Source organism: Atractosteus spatula, chromosome 2 (assembly GCF_055471065.1).
Source record: "Atractosteus spatula isolate fAtrSpa1 chromosome 2, fAtrSpa1.hap1, whole genome shotgun sequence".
Lineage (NCBI taxonomy): Eukaryota > Metazoa > Chordata > Actinopteri > Semionotiformes > Lepisosteidae > Atractosteus > Atractosteus spatula.
The window spans coordinates 23352088-23374320 of NC_142707.1; the positions used below are offsets into that span (position 1 = coordinate 23352088).

General features: G+C 40.0%; 2 protein-coding genes across 6 annotated transcripts in view; both read left to right on the plus strand.

Moving 5' to 3' along the window:
- Nucleotides 1–5589, plus strand: part of xdh (xanthine dehydrogenase) — a 54269-nt gene extending 48680 nt beyond the window's left edge. For all 5 annotated transcript variants that reach the window (XM_088908748.1, XM_088908750.1, XM_088908755.1 and 2 more), the window contains 2 exons: nucleotides 1691–1858; nucleotides 4888–5589. In XM_088908748.1, coding sequence (XP_088764874.1) covers nucleotides 1691–1858; nucleotides 4888–4938 — 219 coding nt within the window. In that variant the 3' untranslated portion in view covers nucleotides 4939–5589. The remainder of the gene's footprint in view (nucleotides 1–1690; nucleotides 1859–4887) is intronic.
- Nucleotides 5590–12807: 7218 nt separating this feature from the next.
- The window catches only part of parp1 (poly (ADP-ribose) polymerase 1), a 43477-nt gene continuing 34051 nt past the window's right edge, over nucleotides 12808–22233 (plus strand). The window contains exons 1-2 of the mRNA XM_088933263.1: nucleotides 12808–13051; nucleotides 21298–21463. Of these exons, the coding sequence (XP_088789389.1) occupies nucleotides 12929–13051; nucleotides 21298–21463 (289 nt within the window). The 5' untranslated portion in view covers nucleotides 12808–12928. The remainder of the gene's footprint in view (nucleotides 13052–21297; nucleotides 21464–22233) is intronic.

Genomic DNA, 22233 nt, shown 5'->3' on the forward strand with positions numbered 1-22233 from the left:
GTTAAGGTTTAAACAACAGATACAGTACATGTTGCCACCAAGTATGATAAAATACTATGTTACAGTACTATCCCTGATGCATTTCATGCTGTGACATGCCCCCCCACCCCACCCCCCTTGGTCAGTAATCTCAAATCACAATATCACCATCTTCCTCATTACTAAATATGGCCAAAAATTCAAATCCACCAAACCTTCAATCAAGACCATAAAACATTGGTTCTTCTCAGCAGTAGCTATGTTAAGTGAGTGTTTGGATAATACTAACTGGACTGTTTTAAGGGAGACAAGTAGTGACTTAGATTAATATACTGACATGGTTACTTCCTACAGAACATTAATTTTTCTAAAAATGCATGCATTTAATCTAAGACAGTGACTGTTTTTTGTAACTACAAGCCATGGTTTAGCTGGGAGGTTAGGATATCACACAGGAGTAAAAACGAAGTTTATCAAAGTGGAAATGGAGAACAGTACAAAATTGCAAGATATGATTTTGAGCGGGCTGTAATGAGGGCTAAGACTAATTAAAAGGATAAGCTGAAGAACAGGCAACATGCCAAGGATAGTCAAGGGGTATGGCAGGGTCTCCGGGTGATCACAGGCTATAATTATAATAATAATTGCTTACACTTATATAGTGCTTTTCTGGACACTCCACTCAAAGCCCTTTACAGGCAACGGGAACTTCCCTCCACCACCACCAATGTGCAGCATCCACCTGGATGATGCAACGGCAGCCATAGTGTGCCAGTATGCTCACCAAACATCAGCTATCAGTGGGGAGGAGAACAGAGTAATGAAGCCATTTTTTAGATGGGGATTATTAGGAGGCCATGATTAGTAAGGGCCAAGGGGAATTTTGGCCAGGACGCCGGGGTTACACCCCTACTCTTTTTGAGAAACCCCCTGGGATTTTTAATGACCACAGAGAGTCAGGACCTCGGTTTTACATCTCATCCGAAGCACAGCGCCTTTTTACAGTATAGTGTCCCCATCACTATACTGGGGCATTAGGATCCAAATAGGCAGCAGAGTGAGCGCCCCCTGCTTGCCCCACTAACACCTCTTCCAGCAGCAACCTTAGTTTTTCCCAGGAGGTCTCCCATCCAGGTACTGACCAGGCTCACACTTGCTGAGTTCAGTGGGTTGCCAGTTGTGAGTTGCCTGATATGGCTGCTGGCAAAAGGCTAAAAGGTCAAACACACAGTCTATAACAATGATCCCAAGCTTTAATGAATTTTATTGTAGATTTAACAGACAGCTAACCAACAGCTGTACTAGTAGAGCCCCTGAACCCACCCTTTGTGATTGAGGAGCACAAGGTCATAAACCTGCTATTCAGACAACATAGCAAGAAGACAGTGGGGCCTCTTAAGCACAGTGCCTACCATTTTAATAAAGGTCTCTTAAGAAACGTAAAGTTTCTGCGTGTTTTAAGTCTGCAGTGATTATATAGAGGCCATTAGGCACCTCAACATAGAGATCTTGGTTAATGCAAGTACCAAATGGGACAGAATAAATTCCTTTTTTTTCCATTTTAAACTTTGAGTGTAAGATTAACACATTGAATGTGACCTATGTGTAAAATTGTTGTCTGTTTGTTTTGTTTTTTTTTGGGCTGCATGGGTGAAGTCCAGTCAACTTTGCTGACATGACAATAAAATACTGAATTCTTGAATCCTTGCAGGCCGTTGGGGAGCCCCCACTCTTCCTCGCTGCCTCTGTGTTTTATGCCATTAAAGATGCCATTGCAGCAGCAAGGGCTGAGTCCGGTTTCACTGGGCCCTTCAGGCTGGACAGCCCAGCAACTCCAGAGAGAATCCGTAACGCCTGCGTCGACAACATCACCAAACTGGTGTGTACCAGTGACCGCACTTTCCTTTCTCTAGGGTAGCTGTTACAGTTAGCTCCAGAACTACTTAATGCTCATTCAAAAGGTTGATTATATTTAAAAATGAAGTGGCATAGATATGCAACAGCATTTTTTTTCTGTCGTAAAAGAGTAAGTTAAGCATTGTCACGGCCGTCGGTTCTGACTCCTGTGAAATGCATAGTTAAAGACCCTGTGTGAGACGGTATAATCCGGAAGTGACTGGAGTAGGACATCAGGAAAGACACAGCAGGAACAGGTGAGGTAGAAACATGGGGTGGTGATGGCCGTGATCTGGTGCATGAGGGGAGCGTGGGTAACGAGTCCAAAAGGAAGTCCAATAGAGGAAATCAGGGCGCAGTTCAAGGTCCAGGTGCTGGGAGATCCATCCAAGACGAACACAGGGAACAGGGAACGAGGAATACAGATAGTTAAAACCTTGACCGGACAAAGCGCTCTGAGCCCCGGACTTAGTAGTTCAGGACACCGTGATGAAGCCTGTGCCCAGTGGTAGGCAGGCTTCCGGGCGTCCATCTTCCAAGGCTGACCCCCGAGCCCTTTTCCCGAGCTAAATAGGGAAAAGGGGATAAGACACAGCTGGGACAAGTAAAACTGGGAACACAACAAAAAAGGTAGGATCGCCCTCTAGAGGTGGGATGACAACCGTGGCAGGTATATTCTCACATCCAAAAAGTAACGTATAGGGAACTCATGCAGAAAAGTAGTGAGAACCTCTATTTTCTTCTTTGCAGATCTGCTCAGCACTCAAAATAGCTATTCCTTACAGCTGATGTTCCTTTATATACAGTGCCTTGCAAAAGTATTCAGATCTTTTATTCCCTGGTTTTCACATTCAATTGCTTTAAAGCTTACAGCCATAACAGCTTGAAGTACCAAATATTTGTTATATACACAATCAGAGCAAAAAAACAAAAATAATTAAATGAATAATAATAATGAAAGAAAACTGAAAAGATCGTAAATATTTAAACCTTTGCCACGGCAAAACTCAATTTATTTAAGTGCACAAAAGTACCATAAAGAGACGCATAATTGGTTGAGTGGCCTCTGTTTCCAACAAAGACTGTTCAGATTCTAGCAAAGATTCAAACATTAAGACCAAGGAAGTTTCAAAACTCAGGGATAAAGCTTTATAAAAGTACAAATCAAATCATATACAAACATTTTAAAGACCCTTAATTTCTTTGAGGGCAGTACTGTGATGCAGTGGTTAGCATTGCTGCTTAGCAGCCATGGGGTCCTGGGGTGCTATCTGCATGGAGTTTGTATGTTCTCCCTGTGTTCCTGTGGGCGTCCTCCAGGTGCTCAGGTTTCATCCCACATTTAAAATCATACTGGTATATTAAGTGGTTTCTGGGAAAATTGGCCCTAGGTGTTAGTGCATGTGTTTGTATCTATGTGTGCCCTGCAATGGACTGGTGTCCTATCCAGCGTGTGTCCTTTGTGCCCATTGCTTGCCAGGATAGACTCCAACTCCCCTGCAACCTTGGCAACCTTGTATTGCATAAAGTAGTTACAAAAATGGAAGGACGGATAGAATACTCTTGAGAATGGTGAAGGCAATCATTAAGAAGTGAAAGACACCTCAACACTACCCAGATTAGGTTGTTCCTCCAAACTGAGCAGCTACCATGAGGCTCAAGGTGAGAGTTACAGAGTTAAGTGGCTGAAACGGGAGAAAATGTTCAGTGGTCAACAATATTCCAGTCACAAATGGGTATTTTATGGAACAGAATTTAAAAAAACCCATCTCAAATCCCACATGATGTTTGCAGCAAACCCCAAAGTGAAATTGCAATCATGTGGAAAAACTGTTTTCCAAAACAAGACAAAACTGGAACTTTCTAGTCTGAATGTAAAGTCCTACAACTGACGTTAACCTAGCATAGCGCATAGCGTACTGTAGTTTGTCTTCTCATCAGCAGGGTCTGATAAACTTGTCCAGAATGATGGAAAAAGAGATGGAGCAAAGCACTGGCAAATCATAGGGGAAAGCTTCTTTGAAACCTAAAACTACTGTAGGATATAACATCACCTCGTCTGGAGTGGTTAAAACCAAGAAAGTGAATATCCTTGAGTGGCCCAGTTCAAACACCTCTTGGTGTCAAAGATGCTTCTACCAACCATTGAATTCTCAGTTCCGAATACTTATTCAGTCAACACATTTTTTTTTCTCTTTAGTGTTTGCTGACTTTTATTGTAACTTATCTTTACCCTAAATGTCTTCAGCTGAACATTCAGGTTTTAAATAACGTATTCAGTTTAAAAAAATGTGTACAAATAATTTTGCAGTTTTGCAATATAAGACACCGTAGGAAGGGTCTGAATGCAAGACACTGTATAATCTGTTTCAGAGGATGGATGTTATGCTGCCTGAAATTTACTTCCTGATATAGAGTCATCTCTGTTTTTCTAAATCAAAATGATTATCTAAATTCTTTTGAAATGAGCAACTAATATGTAATGCTAATACAGTAAGGTCCTAACCTATATTTCCCAGTTCCTGTGTCCCTAGTCAAAATGCTGTTTCATAGCATTCACTCAGAATGTGTCCTATACCCCACAGTTTCAATGCATGCAGTGCTTGCTGATTGCAGTTTGAACCAGTTTTGGGACAGGGCACAATTGTTTGAGCACTGCTGAAGTAGAGCAGAGTTTGGGAGTCTGGGAAGTTTCAGTAACAGCTCCATCAGTTCTTTTCTCAGCACAGCTACTTGGACTTGCATTCTTTTACAAGAAGATAGCTGAAGAACACAGATGCATTTTTGTTTTACTTCTCCATGACTGTGTGGGAAGTGTACTGGTGACTTGGCTTAAGTAAAAAATAGGTTTTCTTAACTGTCAAGTGCAAAATGGGAAAATAATTGGCAAGATTGAATTCTGATGCAGGGGTTGGTCTTCATTATCTTCATTGGCTCTACAAATATGTGCCCCTAAATTCCAGTGCATCGTGTCTCATTTTCATCTCATTTACACCTGCTTTGTTTCTTCAGTGTCCCCCAGCAGAACCAGGAACCTTCACTCCCTGGGCAGTGGAAGTGTGAAGAACAACTTGTTCACCACTCTCATCAAGAAGCAAAGTGCCTGTGGCCCAGTACACTGTTCAGAGAAGATCTGTTCTATAACCTGATTACAGAAATATCCCAGTATCCCATCACACAAAACAGCAAGAAAATACACCCTGTTTAACTTACACTTAGATAAGTTACACTAAGCTCCTTTTCAGATGTGCCACACACTTCATCTCCCTTTCTGAAATCAACACTAATCTAAACTAGTAAGCAGTTACTCTCAAATGGTACATTTGACAAATCAATATGCTTAATATTATGAATCAAATATAATGTTGTACTTATTTTATGTAATTAAATTGTAAGACACTTTGTCCTGAACTGTGAAATCCTCAAACTGTTCACATGCTAATTATTCTTAAACAATGATGGTACATTGTAATGTAAAATATATGTATTAGAAATGTATTTAACAATATTAGTAACAAAGATTATTTTAAAGGATCGATTTATTAGATTTGTTCAATCGCAACTGCATAAAGTCATCAGTGCAGCCTCCTTTAGAAATCACTGTGCAATAAAATAGGCTGCAGTAGAAAGCTTTTATGACATGTGTCTACAAAGAATTCAAATGTAACAATCTGAGTTAAATTAAAAATAATAAAATAATAAAGAATGAAATGGTTAGAAGTGATGATGACATTTGCAATTATGGCTGTGGAATCAGTAGAGAATGGATAGATACAAGTTAGTCATAACCACAGGGTAAATTCACCCAAAAAACAATCAGATCAATGTATGAAAGTAGGTATGTAAATAAAGAAAAATAACAGAAGAAATAAAGACCTAGAGTGTAGAAATGAGTAACATACAAAGTGACATAAAGTAAAGCAGGCCTTAGAAACGCTAATAGAGCTAGAAAAGATTAATCCTTTTCACCACTATCATAAATTGGTAATAAAGGATTTTGTGTTGAAGTTAAAAAGGTAATATGGTGCTAAAAGTTTTACATTTAGACAGCACTGTATTGAATCCCATATTTCTCCTAATAGAAGAAGTAGGAAAATGAGAAATATGAATCGTACGAGATTCAGGAAGATTCACTTGAAAAAGCATAAAAAGGAATTGCAGGATACTATTAACATCCATCCATTTTCAGACTGCTCCAAACCGGATACTTGCTGGACAGGAACTTGAACTTGAACTTGAACTTTATTGCCATATGTAACCGGTACTGGTACAATGGAATTCTTACTTACAGAAAGTCTCTCGATTGTAAAACAAGTGTAAAAAACAAGTGCAAACAGTGCATCAAGACAATGTACAAACAAACAATAGACAATGTGCAAGTAAACATGTAGACAGTTTGAATGTAAACAATACAGACGTGTAAACAATGACTGGAGATGTGCAATAGATAAGAAATCATAAAGAGGTAGATGGTGATGGTGTAGGTGAGGTCCGAGGGGGATGGCTAAATGTGTTCGCCAGTCTCACTGCTTGTGGATAGAAGCTATTGAAGAATCTAGTGGTAAGTGTCCGTATGCTCTTATATCTCTTGCCTGAGGGCAGTGGGGTGAAGAGCTCATGCCCGGGGTGGTGACTGTCCTCTGTGATGGCCAGAATTCTACCACGGCAGCGGTCCTCATAGAGCTGTTTAATCTCGGTGAGACCGCAGCCGATGATCTTCTGGGCCATATTGACCATTCTCTGCAGTGCCTTTCTTTCTCGCGAAGAGGTGTTGCCATACCACACGGTGATCCCGTTGGTGAGGACGCTCTCGATGGTGCAGCGGTAGAAGTTCACCAACACATGTATTGGCATCCCCCAACGCTTGAGGCACCTCAAGAAATAAAGGCGCTGCTGAGCCTTCTTCATGATAGAGTCAGTGTTCACAGTCCAGGTTAGATCTTTAGAGATGTGAATTCCCAAAAACCTAAAGCTGGTGACTGTTTCCACTTCCATTCCATCAATACTGAGTGGGCTGTGAGTGTATGGCCTGTGTCTCCGAAAGTCCACTATTAGCTCTTTCGTTTTCTTTACGTTCAAGTCCAGGTTATTGCTATGACACCACCCAAGCAGCTGTACGACTTCATCCCTGTAAGTGGACTCGTCATCATCACTGATCAGTCCTATTATAGTGGTGTCATCTGCAAACTTAATGATTCGGTTGTTGCTGTGTCTTGCTGTGCAGTCGTGAGTAAATAGGGAGTACAACCTTGGACTCAGACAGCAGCCTTGTGGGGTTCCAGTGCTCAAGGTGAGTGGTGTTGATGTATTATTGCCTATCCGCACCACCTGTGGTCTCTCGATAAGAAAGTCCAGCAGCCAGTTGCAGACAGAGTTGCACAGACCTAATCCCCTGAGCTTTGTCACCAGTTGACTGGGTATGATGGAATTGAATGCTGAACTGTAGTCCACAAACAGCATTCTCACATACGAGTTCTTAGTGTCCAGGTGTTCCAAGGCTGTATGCAGAGCCAGGGAGACAGCATCATCCACTGATCTGTTGTTCTGGTAGGCGAACTGCAAGGGGTCCAGGGACTCTGTGATGGAGGAGTTGATGTGTGACAACACCAGCTTCTCCAGGCATTTCATCACCACAGATGTTAATGCTACTGGGTGGTAATCATTCAGGCATGTCACTTTTGCCTTTTTGGGGGTTGGAACAATAGTGGTTTTTTTGAAGCAGGTGGGGACCATGGACTGTGACAGGGAGGAGTTAAAGATGTCCGTAAGCACTGTGGTCAGCTGGGCTGCACATGTCCTTAGGACTCGAGGTGGTATCCCATCAGGCCCTGCAGCCTTACGGATTTTCACCCTGCTCAGAGTCTTCTGCACGTCCTGCTCTGAGAGTTTCAGAACAAACTCGCCCTGCACACTTGGGGTCTTCTCAGCATTGCCCGTGTTCAGAGCATCAAAGCGGGCATAGAAATGGTTCAGCTCGTCAGGCAGGGATGCGTTGTTCGTGTCAATCTCCTGGCTGCAGCCCTTGTAGCCTGAGTCCAGGAGTCCAGGCCATCTCAGGGCACACACAGAAACAAATAGATACTTTATTGATCCCGTGAGGAAAATTGCAGTGCAACAGCAGCTTTACACAGACAACACAGCCACAGTGTAACGAATGATACAATAATAATAATAGTACAATACATACAATACAATCAGTACAGTGAGGGGTGCACTAAAAGAGTTACTCACAGTCCGGACACACAAAGAACAAACTAGAACAGAACAGTACGCAGAAAAATCGTATCACAAATATGAATATAAATATAGATGTAAATATAGATATAAATATAAATGTATTGCACGGGTCCCTGGCATATATTGCACAAAAAATGGTTGTAAACGGGAAAAGAAAAGAAAGAGAGCAGATGTAGCAGTAGATGTGTAGATGCGTTCAGTCCAGAAACAGGTCACTGTCAATGTTGCCTCTGCCCAGACCCAAGGTGGATGCGTTGTACAGTCTTATTGCAGAAGGCAAGAATGACCTCCTGTAGCGCTCCCTGTCGCACCGTGGATGAATCAGTCTATTGCTGAACGTGCTCTTCATTTCTACAAGCCTGTCATAGAGGGGATGGGAGATGTTGTCCATGATGGCCTCTAGTTTGGACACCATTCTTCTCTCAGCCACTACCTCAAAGGGGTCCAGGTCAGACCCAATGACAGAGCTTGCTCTCCTGATGAGCTTGTTCAGCCTTTTAGAATCCACTGCTCTAATCCCAGAGCCCCAGCATACCACTGCGTAGAAAATGGTGCTCGCTACCACCGACTGATAGAACATATGTAGCATCTTACTACATACATTGAAGGACCTGAGCCTCCTCAAGAAGTAAAGTCGGCTCTGTCCCTTCTTATAGATGGCCTCGATGTTCTTAGACCATTCCAGTCTATCGTCGATGTGCACTCCCAGGTACTTGTACGAGTCCACCATCTCCACGCCACTCCCATGGATGTAGACAGGAGTAGGTTTGACCTTTTTCCTCCTGAAATCTACCATCAGTTCCTTTGTCTTTGTTACTTTCAGTTCCAAGTGGTTCATCCCACACCACTCCACAAAGCTGCTGACCAGTCCTCTGTACTCCTCCTCCTGCTCACCCTTGATACATCCCACAATTGCAGAGTCATCTGAGAACTTCTGCAGGTGGCATGACTTTGAGTTGTACTTAAAGTCCAAAGTATAGAGGGTGAAGAGGAATGGAGAAAGAACTGTCCCTTGAGGTGCCCTTGTGTTACTCACTACCTGTTCAGACACACAGTTCTGAAGTCTCACAGACTGTGGTCTGCCTGTCAGGTAGTCAGTGAGGCATCGACTTGCATCTCCTCCAGCTTCCTCCTTAGAAGTAAGGGCTGGATGGTATTGAATACACACACACAGTTACACCAGGGCCTGTTTTTCCAGAAACCAACCTACCAGTATGTCTTTGGATTGTAGAAGGAAACCAGAGCTCCTGGAAGAAACCCACACAATTACACAGAGGGCACTCCAGAAGCTGAACCCCACTGTCCAATTTTCCCAGTGTCCCAGTATCCCATCACACAAAACAGCAATACTAACCACTGCGCCACCAGGCTTTAAAGCTTTAAAGCTTTAAAAACTGCAAAATCTGCAAAAAAATCCCATGAAATTTGGTAATATTACAAAATTATTACTGATGTTTTATTTCCTTTTGGCCATTACCCAGATTGATGTAAATTATAATGCTATTTAATATAATGCCTTTAATTGGTTTAATTCTGAAAACCTAATGAAAATACAATTATATCATAACTTAAGCCACAATTTTGTAGTAAAGTTAATCACAATAAAGAGAATCTGAAAAGTTCTATTTACCACAATTTACATAAAGGCAATTACAGTCTCAAAGCACTGATTCTCAAAGGGTTATCAGATTTACTCTTTTATATAGTTATTGACAGATGAAGTGCAACAAGTTTTAAATCAATGTGACTCCATTATTGAGAAAAATAACAACCAATTTTAGAAAAGTTAAATTACCTTTGTCTTTATATAGAGATATAGATATTTAAAATGTATATTTATCATATTGTAAATAATTAATCTGCATCCTTCATTCACTTAATTCATATTTTTATAAAGTTATTGCCATTTCTCATGGCTTTATTTTGGCTTTTGAATGTCAACTGCTATTGAAGCATCAGTGCTGATTTTTTGGATGTGAACTGCAGGACCTATTTTTATTCATCTTTTGTACATAAGACATGACCCATGAGACGGAATTAGACTATTTCATGACCAGGGATGAAGACTTCAATTACTTTATGTGAGCAGAGAAAATAATACTTATGCAAAATCCTTTGGTCCTTTTCCATTAAGAACACATCAGAAAATGAGGCCATATTGGCTATGCTTCAATCCTAAGAATGAATATATGAATGTAAATTCAGTCTATGTTATATTTTAATCAAATCAACTGGATGTTTCACAGAATAATGGGTATTTTTGTAATTTGCTTAGAATTCATTATTAGAATTTTGAAAACAAAGAAAAATGGCACTTCACAAACATCATTGCCTCTAAATCTCTTCACCTCTTCCACTTCCGATAGCAATGTTTTTAATAATAATAATAATTGCTTACACTTATATAGCGCTTTTCTGGACACTCCACTCAAAGCGCTTTACAGGTAATGGGGACTCCCCTCCACCACCACTAATGTGCAGCATCCACCTGGCATAGTGCGCCAGAACGCTCACCACACATCAGCTATCAGTGGGGAGGAGAGCAGAGTAATGAAGCCAATTCATAGATGGGGATTATTAGGAGGCCGTGATTGGTAAGGGCCAATGGGAAATTTGGCCAGGACACCTGGGTTACACCCCTACTCTTTTCAAGAAACACCCTGGGATTTTTAATGACCACAGAGAGTCAGGACCTCGGTTTTACATCTCATCCAAAGGACGGTGCCTGTTTACAGTATAGTGTCCCTATCACTATACTGGGGCATTAGGACCCAGATGGACCGCAGGGTGAGCACCCGCTGCTGGCCCCACTAACACCTCTTCCAGCAGCAACCTTAGTTTTTCCCAGGAGGTCTCCAATCCAGGTACTGACCAGGCTCACACCTGCTTAGCGTCAGTGGGTTGCCAGTTGTGAGTTGCAGGGTGATATGGCTGCTGGCCAAATAAATGTATTTAAGTGTATTTAAGCATTAACAACAAACACGAATACAATACAAACAAAAGTACATGTAACATTTCAGGACAAAAGCATCGTCAGGGGTACATATGACATAATAAATACAAATTATGAGAAAGACTTAAACAAATTAAAGAAAAGGTCTGCACCGCTTTCATATTTTTACAATTTGAAATAGTCTGCAGATACTCCTTTACATCCATTTTAAAATGTTTAAACATATGATTCTTCCCAGGCCATTTAATTTTGTTTATATGATAATGTGCCATTATAATTAAGTTAATTAAACATTATTTTTGTATTTTTGGGGCTGAAATTTAACATAAGATCTATTTCTTCAAAGAAAATATCAATATTGGGCTCATTTTTAATATAAGTTTGCAACTCAGTCCAGAAAGTTTTTACCTTGGGACATAACCAAAATAAATGTTGCAATAGTTTCAGGGCTATTGTCACAAAAAAACACATTTATCATCTATATTAATTTTAAATCACTGGACAACAAGGGTCTTAACTGGGTAAATTCGATGAATTATTTTGTATGAAACCTCCTTAACCTGATAAGTTATACAATATTTATTGGGCATCAACCATTTTTTTCCCAATCAACCCATTTTCCAAATGAGGAATTCCAATATACTGTAACAGCGAGGATATTATCATCTTGCAACAGAGATCTTAAAATATATTACATCCACAACTCAAAATTTCCCTTCCTTTTAGTCTGATGCGAGCTGTAAATTCTTCCAACGTTTCTAATGGACTACTATTGCAACTCCTTAAAAGAGTCAATATTTCCCTAGGAATCGCGTTAATTAGTGAAATATTGATCAGAATTAATCGAAATATTATATCTATTAACAAACTCAGTGTAATTATATTGTTCAGGTGGGTAGCTGTGTCAGCATGCGTAGGCTGCAAAGGAACAAGTAATATGCTTATTCCATGCTGAAGAAAAGAAGAAAGAAAACAACGTTTCGGCTGTGGAGCCTTCTTCAGGTGTGTGCTTTCAGGGCTGCTTTCGGAAAGGTTACAGTTATCATCTATATTGATTTTCAATCTCCGCATAACCAGGGTCTTTCCGATTCATACAAAATAATTAATCGAATTTACCCAGTTAAAACCCTTGTAGTCCAGTGATTTAAAATTAAGTGTGCTCACACCTTAAGAAGGCTCCACGGCCGAAACGTTGTGTTTTCTTTCTTTTTTTCAGCATGGAATAAACCTATTACTTGTAATTATATTGTAACGGCCGCGGGCTTAGGTACGGAATGGAGCAGGCATAGGACTCAGGGAATGAGGAAGAACAAAACATTTAATAACTCGATCCGGGGAAAGGTACACACAGGGACGTGTGGTTACAGCGCCATACAGTACCTACACACACAACCCCGAAGGAAAGAGACCGTCTCCCGGCCTCAGTCCCACTATATACAGTCCCGTAGTCCCGCCGCAGGCGCTGTTCTCAGCCCGCCTTGCGTGCGCATGGCTAAAGCGCCCCGCGTGGCGCTACAATATATTTCACCGTCAGCATTGATTAATTGTTTAACCCAAAATACTATTTTTGACCCAATTTTAAAAAATCAAGGTTTTATTTCTAATTTATATATATGTTATTCAAAATGGTAAATTTATTAGGGTACTGCCGATACCAACGTTAAAACGTTACATTGCTCAATCATTGCATTGTGCTCGATGTTTTCTGCCTTATCCATGCAACTTTTCTTAGGCTCATCATTTGATTCGTTGAGTCTGCGCTTGAGAGCTAAGGCGGTTTGGCTCCACGCGGGTCATACATTGTGATCTGTGATTGTTACAGCTCAGTAAAAATACAGCTGCAAAATTTAATAAGTGGGCGATATGGCGGATTCACAAGAGGAGAAGCTGTACAAAGCCGAATACGCTAAAAGTGGTCGAGCTTCTTGCAAGAAATGCAAAGACAATATCGCAAAAGATTCTCTCCGGATGGCTATAATGGTGCAGGTAAAGCACGTAATTTGCATTCTTTGATATGAGGAAGAAACAAGTTTGTTTATATGTAGTTCATGCATATATTAATGCAGCAAAGAACCATCAGAATGAAAAAAATACATTCGATCCTGTGATAATTCGATGCAGTATGCATCATTAACTGATAGGCCGTACTTGGGATTTATTTACATTGCAACTCAAGTGATGGAGTAAACGGTGTCTGCGTTTGAGACCAACCATGTTTCTTGAAACATCCCCCCTTGGTGCATGATTGGTGCATAAAGCATAAGGTTTTATAGTCTGTTGTTTTCAAAAGGCTCGAAATTGAAATTGAACTATTGTAATGTTTAAAAAGCATTGATTGTAAAAATAGGGCATGTTATTTAGTTTCAAGCATGCATGAGATGATTACCATAGTATGTAGTAAGCAGTGTTTTCGTGAATAGTTTCCCTTACATTTAGCAACCATTATCAATAGTATAAATTTGTACTTTTTAGTAACTTTATTTTGAATCCGTAAACGAAGTAACAAGATAAACAACTGTTTTGATTTCATTAATGATGTAGTACCAGCTCATACAGTACATTATCAGTAATCATTTTCACTTAATTAATGTCACTTTTAACTCGGATATGAGTGATTGTATTGCTTTTGCAAATGTTGTGTTACAGCCAAGGAAAATACTTTATTCACATGTTGTACAGAATCCACAGAATCGATGCAGTATGTAATTTCGTTTTTCAGACCGTTGTGTGCTGAGGTTGTACAGCAAGAAGAATCAAAATAATATCTTAAATGAGGCCCACTGATTTGTTTTGACTCAAGCGCAAGGTATTGATAATCGTAAGTGATCGGTGATGTGACGGTATGTAGTAGCCCTTGCTATGGAGTCAGATGAACATCTGAATTTTTTTGTAGCGGTAATGTTACTCTTATGGCTGCAGACCAAAGCTTGTGATTTAACTACTGTGTATTTGGTGTTTCGGATTCGAGCACAGGAAGTACAAGACAAATTGCACCTTCAAACTCTTAGTTAACGAAAAACATCATCTCTAGCTTTTCCGGTTGTTTCATCTACGTCCCAAACATTGCAGTGCAACTTCTTTGTAGTAAATGTTACAGTAAATGTGTAGTTTTATAAATATGATTACAAATCCGACACGTTTAAATCGTTTTTTGATCATTTTTTAAATTTGTGATGTCTTGTGAGTTTTGTTAAAGAGGGAGCCCTGAAGGACACAAAGCATGCTCTTTCTGTATATTCGCTGACATTACAGCGATCTTCTAATTTATTCATATGATATCAGCGTCAAATATATACATTTCTTTGTTTCATACCCTTGTTTAAGGTATTTAAAGAAACACTACAACAATACTGCCAATATTGATGTGATGCTATCAAAAGCAGCCTGTTCTCCAAAATATGGAAAATAAAATGGAGTATTGAAATACTTCAACTCCCCCCCCCAATAGAAACCTTAATATGGCTTCTATGTTGGTCTCTTGATTGCCCTGCACCACCCTTTTATGTTATTTAGGGGTAACACTTGACAAGTCATACAGTACATGCCTTTCTGCAGGACCATAATGTTTCCAAAACTTCAGGATTCAGCAGTTTTTGACGGGAGGGTGACCCCTGTGGCTTACGAGGCACACATAAACCTAGTGTTATGCAGAGCTGCAGTCCTCTATCACAGTGGTTCTCAAACCTTTTGGACCAAGTACCACTCCTGATGAAAGCAAAGCATCCAAGTACCACCTACAAGTCATCTTCTCATAGGAACCACAGAAAACCTCAATGACTAACATGAGTTCGTGCGCACACACGTATATAATAAAAATAGCACCGAGCACTTACCATTTCAGTGAGAGGGATGAGCCTGTTAAATCAAGCAAAGCCTTGCAATGTCAGGGACGAGGGCAGTGAGCTTCGAACGCAGATCTGGCTCAGCATCCATTTTTTTGCGGTACTTTGTCTTGATTGCAGTGAGAGCAGAGCAGCCTTTCTCACAAAGGTAGATAGTAGCAAAGGCATAAAAAACTGCACAGCCTTTAATGAGAGGGCTGGGTATTCACTCTTTTCTTTGGATCCAGAAATCCTACAGTGAATGGTGTTTCAATTCTGACATCAAAGTCGCATCAGAAGATAACTCGAGCAACTACTCTTGTTCAGCACAGGTGAGATCCTTGGGTATTCCTACGACATCAACAGTAAAGGGATTCCTGATCCGCTCTGGTGTGGCCTCAACTGGAAAATACTCTGAGAACTGTTCATCCAATGACAAGAGGTGCACTGCAATCACATCACATCACAAACAGCAGCATCAGGTGCCCCACCATATGTGTGCAGATAGTTCTCCAAAGTTGGGAAAGCACAGACATCACTTGTGTTGATTTTATTAACAAAAAGCTGCAGCTTTTTCTTCATAGCAGTGATCTTGTCAGACAAGTCAAAAATTGTTAAAGAGAGCCCCTGCAGTCCCATATTCAGCTCATTCAAACATGAGAATATATTAGGCAGTTAGAATAATTTTACCAGCCACGCTGGATCATCAAATAGACTTGCCAAGGGAGATTGCTGGTCATGCAAAAACATCTGTAGTGCAGTTCAAAAAACCTCGTGAGCACTTTACCCCTTGATAACCCTCTCACTTCAATATGTAGCAAAAGCTGCACATGTTCGCTGCCCATTTCATTACAAAGCACACTTAACGGACGTTAATTAATTGGTCAAGCCTTGATACAATTCACAAGTTTGACATCAGAGATTAAGACAGATTTTAAATCCTTAGGCATTTTCTTGACTGCCAAGGCCTCGCGGTGGATGCTGCAGTGCGTCCACTTTATATCTGGATCAACCTCTCTAATTCGTGAAACTACACCGCTGTGTCGTCTTGTCATCGCTCTAGCACCGCCTGTACAAACTCCGCCGCATTTTTTCCAGTCGATGCCATTCTCTTCGATAAATTCATTCAGAAGCTGAAAAATGTGCTCTCCTGTAGTTCTTGTTGGTAGCAGCTTACAGAACAGGAAGATCAGTACTCTTGGCATCTATTCCTTTCAGCCATGACATAATACTTGATTTTTGCAAGGTATTAATTTTCTTTCAGTTGTTCTGTTGGCGAATGTGGTGCTGTTGGATAATTTTTTTCCCCGGTTCCTCTTAAAAGTCAGGAGGCCATCTCAGAAGTTAAAAAGTTTTGATTTCATGCACATGGGAGCGAAACAGAGATGCTCGGCATATTTTTCTCAAATTAACCTAGAACAGTCCTTAAATATTTTTCTGTTATCCATCACGCTTTCCTTTGCTTACAAGATTGGCATTGTTCCAAAACCACGCACATTCTCCTACCTCCCTGTTTGCTAAAGATAACTTCTTTTAATACAATTGGTCACTTAGGTTCGTAGCACGCATTCCTATACAGTGGTATAGAGTTACATAGGAGCTCTTGTGTCCACTCAAGTGTTAGTGCGTGCTGTATCTCGGTAGCTTACGTAGGCTGCGTATTTGAAACAAACTAAATTTATTAAAATAGAAAATATGAAAACCTGTCCCAATTTTTCAGTGCACACAACAAATTTCCAGGGTCATCTGTACCACCTGCGGGTGCTCCACAGTTTGAGAACCACGGCTCTATCATATTCCAGTGGGTGCAGTTTGAGTGGTTTGGTCTCACTGGTGGGGAGCAGTACAGTGCCGAAATGGTGGAAACAGCTGAATCTGAACTGTTAAGTTTACAGTTGCATCACGCGTGGCAGCAAACTTAATACTGGATAGTTAAGTTTTTCCTTTTCAAAACTCTGATGCTGTGATACCTGTTCAGATGCATCAGTTTTTGGTGTGTAAGATCATGCTAATTAAATATGAATAGCTTGTTCCATTGTGGTTTAACCTGTAGATGACAGTGTGAGAAAGATTCACTGTCCTCTTGTCCAAACTATGTAGTACATGGATATAAAAGGTAGGGTGGTAGCTGTTATTAAGTAATTATATTGTAATTTGTTTTGAGAATGTTATTGCTTGTGATTGCGCCATTAAATAAATTGCCTCTAGATCGTCTATAGCCAGTTTCGGAAACCATGTTATGTGATGTTTGGTTTGTCATTAATAGTTCTGAAGCTGTTAGTTTGGTAATTGGTCATAAATCATAATCTTCATCAATGACTGTTGAGTTGATCGCTGGAAAAATATTTTTGAGTAACAGCAATTACTAGCTGTTTGGCCTACTAGTTTAATTAAATTAGAAAACTGGTTTGTTTTGGTTAACTCGTCATTCGTATCTGGTACAAACCTTATGTGAATAATAAGTTTGACTATGTTCAAAGACTGTCTATCATAAAATAAAAGTTTCCTTTAGAAAGGAATATATAAAACTGGGTTGGCCTAAATCTCAGTGCTAAATGTGTCTCCTAATCACCTCGAATCCTCATTTCATTGCTAAGATTGTGGTTGTCAGTTTGAAGGGTTTTGTAAGTATAGTTAAAGGAATACGTAAATCACATCCTTTCCTTTGAGTACTAACAGTTAATGGTCTAATGTCAAATTAGGATCAACGTGCATTGATCTGAAAAAGAAAGTACATGTCCTTACAATTCTGTGGTTTTACATATTAAGACATATCTGACCTTCATATAGTTCTCACCAAGTCCTTACAGAAGATAAATCTAACCTCATGTGACAGATTATATGTACCAATTTTACTTTGTCACCAATATTCAGTAACTTTGTGTGAAAATGTTAGTGCACTCTGTGATTCAGTAATATGTGGAACCCCCTTTAGCAGCAGTAACTTGAAGTAAAACATTTTGTAAGAGTTTATCAGTCTTTCACATTACCTGGGAGGAATTCTGGCCCACTGCTCCTTACAAAATTGCATCAGCTCGGTGATGTTTGAGGGCATTAATTTATGCACAGCTCTTTATGTCCCACCCCAGTATCTTGCTAAACCAGAATCCTGAATATTTTCTTTTTCAGCCATTCAGTTTTAGATTTACTGGTGTGTTTTGGATCACTGTCCTGTTGCATTATCCACTTTCAACTAAGCTTTAGCTGTTGGACAGATAGTCTCAAACTTTCCTTTAGAATGCGATTCACCAAACACGTCATTTTCCATTACAGCCATTCATCTATACTTTGGCCTCATCTGTCCAGAGGACATTATTCTAGTAGTCTTGTACTGTTTTGCAAACTTTAGCCATTCAGCAATGTTCTTTTTGGAGAGAAGGGTTTTTTTATGGATACCCTTCCACGAAAAACTGTTCTTGTTCAGTCACACCCTAATGGCCGAATCATGAACTCTAACGTTTACCGTATGACAGAAGCCTGTAGATCCTTGGATATAGCTGTGGGATTCTTCACAGTCTCGAGGAGCCTCATACGGTCTGATCTTTGGGGTGAATTTCTGGGATGAATACTCCTGGGTATATTGGCAACCATCTTGAACTTTCTCCATCTGTAATTCTTTCTCACTGTGGAATAATGGACTTCATATTGTTGAAATGGATTTACAGTGGTGTGAAAAAGTGTTTGCCCCCTTCCTGATTTCTTATTTTTTTGCATGTTTGTCACACTGAAATGTTTCAGATCATCAAACAAATTGAAATATTAGACAAAGATAACACAAGTAAACACAAAATGCAGTTTTTTAAATGAAGGTTTTTATTATTAAGGGAAAAACAAAATCCAAACCTACATGGCCCTGTGTGAAAAACTGATTGCCCCCCCTGTTAAAACATAAATCAACTGTGGTTTATCACATCTTTGGAAAGCTGAGTTAAATTTCTCTAGCCACACCCAGGCCTGATTACTGCCACACCTGTTCTCAATCAAGAAATCACTTAAATAGGATTTGCCTGACAAAGTGGAGTAGACCAAAAGATCCTCAAAAGCTAGACATCATGCTGTGATCCAAAGAAATTCAGGAACAAATGAGAAACAGAGTAATTGAGATTTATCAGTCTGGAAAAGGTTATAAAGCCATTTCTAAAGCTTTGGGACTCCAGCGAACCACAGTGAGAGCCATTATATACAAATGGCGAAAACATGGAACAGTGGTGAACCTTCCCAGGAGTGGCCGGCCGACCAAAATTACCCCAAGAGCTCAGCGACGACTCATCCAAGAGGTCACAAAAAACCCCACAACAACATCCAAAGAACTGCAGGCTTCACTTGCCTCAGTTAAGGTCAGTGTTCATGACTCCACCATAAGAAAAAGACTGGGCAAAAATGGCCTGCATGGCAGAGTTCCAAGACGAAAACCACTGCTGAGCAAAAAGAACATAAAGGCTCGTCTCAGTTTTGCCAGAAAACATCTTGATGATCCCCAGGACTTTTGGGAAAATACTCTGTGGACTGACGAGACAAAAGTTGAACTTTTTGGAAGGTGTGTGTCCCATTATATCTGGCGTAAAAGTAACACAGCATTTCAGAAAAGGAACATCATACCAACAGTAAAATATGGTGGTGGTAGTGTGATGGTCTGGGGCTGTTTTGCTGCTTCAGGACCTGGAAGACTTGCTGTGGTAAATGGAACCATGAATTCTGCTGTCTACCAAAAAATCCTGAAGGAGAATGTCCAGCTATCTGTTCGTGACCTCAAGCTGAAACGCACTTGGGTTCTGCAGCAGGACAATGATCCAAAACACACCAGCAAGTCCACCTCTGAATGGCTTAAGAAAAACAAAATGAAGACTTTGGAGTGGCCTAGTCAAAGTCCTGACCTGAATCCGATTGAGATGTTGTGGCATGACCTTAAAAAAGTGGTTAAGGCTCGAAAACCCTCCAATGTGGCTGAATTACAACAATTCTGCAAAGATGAGTGGGCCAAAATTCCTCCACAGTGCTGTAAAAGACTCATTGCCAGTTATGGCAAACGCTTGATTGCAGTTGTTGCTGCTAAGGGTGGCCCAACCAGTTATTAGGTTTAGGGGGCAATCACTTTTTCACACAGGGCCATGTAGGTTTGGATATTTTTTTCCTCTTAATAATAAAAACCTTCATTTAAAAACTGCATTTTGTGTTTACTTGTGTTATCTTTGTCTAATATTTCAATTTGTTTGATGATCTGAAACATTTCAGTGTGACAAACATGCAAATAAATAAGAAATCAGGAAGGGGGCAAACACTTTTTCACACCACTGTATATAACCCTTCCCAGAGTGATGAGCAGCAGTGATTCTTTCTCTGAGACCATAACAGATATCTTTTGACCTGGGCATGATGTGTTACCTCTAACGTGAATGCACCAGTTCAAACTGACAGTTTCTGATTTTATATACAGGTGGAAGCACTTCCTGATCAATTAATAATATGCACTTATTTAGCAGCACTGATTCTAATTATCTTCTTAAATTATTTGAAAGCACTAAGGGTGCGCTTACTTTTTCACACAAGGCTGATTTTTAAAAAAATAATGACAAAGTAAAACTTGTGTGTGTTAGCTGTCACATGAGGTTACATTTATACCGTAAGGGCTTGGTGAGGTCTAGGTAAAAACTACAGAAACTTAAGAGGGTGTACTTTCACTTTCACATCACTGTACCTCCATTTTGTGAATGTGGTGTCTTTTCTTTTGCTTGATTCTAAATTTACATACTTAACGTGAGTTAGGCCAAAGTTTTTTGTTTTGCTTTCATCAGATTATAGCTAAATCGTTTGTTATTAGAAGTAATTTTACCACAGATCAGATTATGCAGAGTTTTGTTTTTCCCATCTGTTTTAAGTATTAGAATGCATGGGACGGATTTAAAAAAAACAATCTTACACAATTAACTTGGCACAACAAGTCCTCAACTAGAAGAAAGAGGACAAGGCCACAATTGATAAAATATTGAAATAAATTTTCTTTTCTGGTATTTTTTCTGAAACTAGTGCAAACTGTGGTGTGTTGGTTAGGTCTCTAGCTCCGGGGCCAGCTGTTTGATTCCAAACTAGGCATCCTTCTGTATGGTGTTTGTATGTTCTCCTTTATCATCTGGGTTACTTCCAGAGGTTCTGTTTTTCTCCCAACTTCCAAAGGCTAGGATAATTGGTGTCTCTTAAATCGTGCGTTTGTGTGCACAGTCCTGCCTCATGCCCTGTGCTTCCAGGAAGAGTTGTGGGTTGCAGCAACACCAGCCCATATCAGAAATATGTGGCTTCTTGGATGGAGAGGTGGGTGACTGTGTGTGTTGCAAGCAGGATTTGTTGGTTTTAATGTGATTTAAACCATCACTCTTTTTTTACCTTCTTAGAAAATGTGTTTATTATGTTTTTCAGTCTCCTATGTTTGATGGCAAAGTCCCCCATTGGCATCACTTCTCCTGCTTCTGGCAAAGAGTATCAGTCCAGTCCCCAGGGGATATTTCGGGGTTCACAGATCTCAGATGGGAAGACCAGGAGAAGGTGAAGAAAGCCATTGAGACAGGAGGTGCAAGTTCTGGAGGTAAAAGCTCTTTCTAGAAACCTGTGCTTAAAAAAAATTTGCTTAGACTACCCCTGCACTTTTCCTGTTTGTTTTGAATAAGCAACTTCTTACTTTGACTAGAATCTGAAATTTCAACTTCATAAAAACAGACAAGTCACAAGGATGAAGAGGCTCTATCCTGTTAGTGCAAAGTCCACATCCTAAAACAAGTTCAGTGCTACAAAATCATTATCATTTGCAATCAATGCAAGACATTTTTCAAAAACAGTGACATGTATGAATGTCTGCCTGTACATTGTAAATAATTTGTCTGCTTTAGAATATTTTGGAAAAGGCTTCCTTCAGTGCATCTCAACGATAGTGCTAATGATGGGATTGTGAAAGTATTGTGAATTGTGAATGTATGCAGAGGCATCTAATAAAGATGGTTTCTGGCTAATTTTAAAACATTCAGTTGTACTGAAGTGTAAACAGTTCTTACTATGCTTTACATTTCAAAAGTGTGGAGGATGCATGAAGTCATAGCGAAGCTCAGCAGTGGTTTGAAATGAGTTGTAGTTTGTTACAAAAAGGGCCGGAGGTTTTTCAGGAAGTGTTATAGTTTGAGTTCAACTGTGGTTAGTCCCTGTTATTACCATGAATGGGGGTTTTGAAGCCTTTCGGTAATTGCGGAAATGTCACATACAACAGGTGGCTTTAAATGTAAAATGTACTCTGGCCAGATCAGGGTCAGGATCTATAAAAGCAAAGGGCAGTAGCCAGTTGCAAGGTTGACAGCTCCTGGACGC